The sequence below is a fragment of the Pistacia vera genome, unplaced genomic scaffold, assembly GCF_008641045.1.
Source record: "Pistacia vera cultivar Batoury unplaced genomic scaffold, PisVer_v2 Contig234, whole genome shotgun sequence".
NCBI lineage: Eukaryota > Viridiplantae > Streptophyta > Magnoliopsida > Sapindales > Anacardiaceae > Pistacia > Pistacia vera.
This window is the reverse complement of record NW_022196040.1, coordinates 1,097,731-1,099,226: the sequence shown is the minus strand read 5'-3', so window position 1 is coordinate 1,099,226 and position 1,496 is coordinate 1,097,731. Positions and strand designations below refer to the sequence as shown.

At 39.7% G+C, this 1,496-nt stretch overlaps 1 protein-coding gene across 1 annotated transcript; it reads left to right on the top strand.

Moving 5' to 3' along the window:
- The first annotated feature begins 34 nt into the window (after positions 1-34).
- Positions 35-1,177, top strand: LOC116131516. The gene has a single exon (XM_031417159.1). The coding sequence runs from the start codon at positions 328-330 to the stop codon at positions 1,054-1,056; it is 729 nt and encodes a 242-aa protein (XP_031273019.1). The 5' UTR covers positions 35-327; the 3' UTR covers positions 1,057-1,177.
- The last annotated feature ends 319 nt before the right edge of the window (positions 1,178-1,496 follow it).

Genomic DNA, 1,496 nt, shown 5'->3' with positions numbered 1-1,496 from the left:
TTTTTTTTTTTTTTTTTTTTTTCAATGAAGGAGCTGGCCATTAGCTTATTATCATCTCACTATTTATTATCATAATCTTTACAACTAAGCGCACTCTTTGCCTTCTTCTTTGGATTCCATTCGTTGCTCCATCGTTTTGTCATTTTTGTTTCCATGAATTAATCAAGAGGTGGGGTTTTAATTTCAGTCTTTATTAATTCATTTAAGAGACTCACGAGACCTCCATGGACACACACTTATAAACTTAACCCTTTGTTTTTATTATGTCTTGTGTTTCTTCTTTTAGTTTTCTGAGTTGTGTGTTTTGAGTCTTGGGTGTGCGTGAAAATGAATCAACTGAGTGTGATATTGCAGGAGCCGTTTCAAAGAGAGACGAGAACGATCCTGGCTTTGCTGAGAGAACAAATGAACGGTGTTGATCGAATCAGAACGCCGACGAGGAGAAGAAGTCTAAAGGAACGGCTAGGATTAAAAAGCATGGGCTGCTGCGGGACAACCTGGAGTTTCAGACCAAACACGATTAACTTAAGCGACAGTGAAGACGAAGAACAACACGACGGACACCAACAAGAAGATGAAGAAGCTACAAATCAAGTACAAATAATAGACCCCGTTCAGGTTCGATCCGAAAGTACGCCGGATCGGGATTGTCTGGACCGGTCTTTAATTGGCAGTGGCATGAATCTAGCGGCCGCTTTGGCGGCGGAGAGACATTACCGGGAGGCGGAGGGAAGTAACAACGCGATCGGTCCCAGTAATAATGAGAATGGGAATGCGGGTTCTAGAACGGGGACAGCACCGGGGACGCCGTTGAGGGTGTCGTTGATGAGACTGCTGGCGGAGTCGAACGTGTGTGATGGGGAGGGAAAAGCGGGAGGAGGGGAGGTGGGGAGTAGTGATACTATGTGCTGCGTGTGCATGGGAAGAAAGAAAGGTGCAGCGTTTATCCCATGTGGGCATACTTTTTGTAGGATGTGTTCGAGGGAGTTGTGGCTAAATCGAGGCTCTTGTCCCCTCTGCAACCGTTCGATCCTCGACATTCTCGATATTTTCTAGTGAAAAATCACAATCATTCATCACTGATTATGATAAAAATTGGAGCCTTGATATTCAGTTCAGATCATGTACGACTTCTTTTGATTGATCTTTTAACAGTGATGAAGGGTAAATAAATGTAATAGAGAAATCTTCTCATATATAAATTTAATGATTTTGTTTTTGGTTTCGCTCGTGTTCACTCACCCAAAACCTCATTTAAACGGGAGAGAGAATTTAACCACATATAATGTAAGATAAATATAATTTTTAACGGTATATTATTATCTAACTTGTTTATTAATAACAAAGTTTACACGTTCTACTTTTGTTTTTACTTAGTTTCGGATTTCAATCTCTTCCAACTTTTGTTTTTACTTTAATTTTGGATTTCAATCTCTTCCCACCAAATTTCAAAAAAAAAGATTAACAAAAAAAAAAGGTGAAGAATATTTTTTTAA

Coding starts and splice junctions, on each gene's coding strand:
- LOC116131516 (XM_031417159.1), top strand. CDS start 328: ATGAATCAACTGAGTGTGATATTGCAGGAGCCGTTTCAAAGAGAGACG.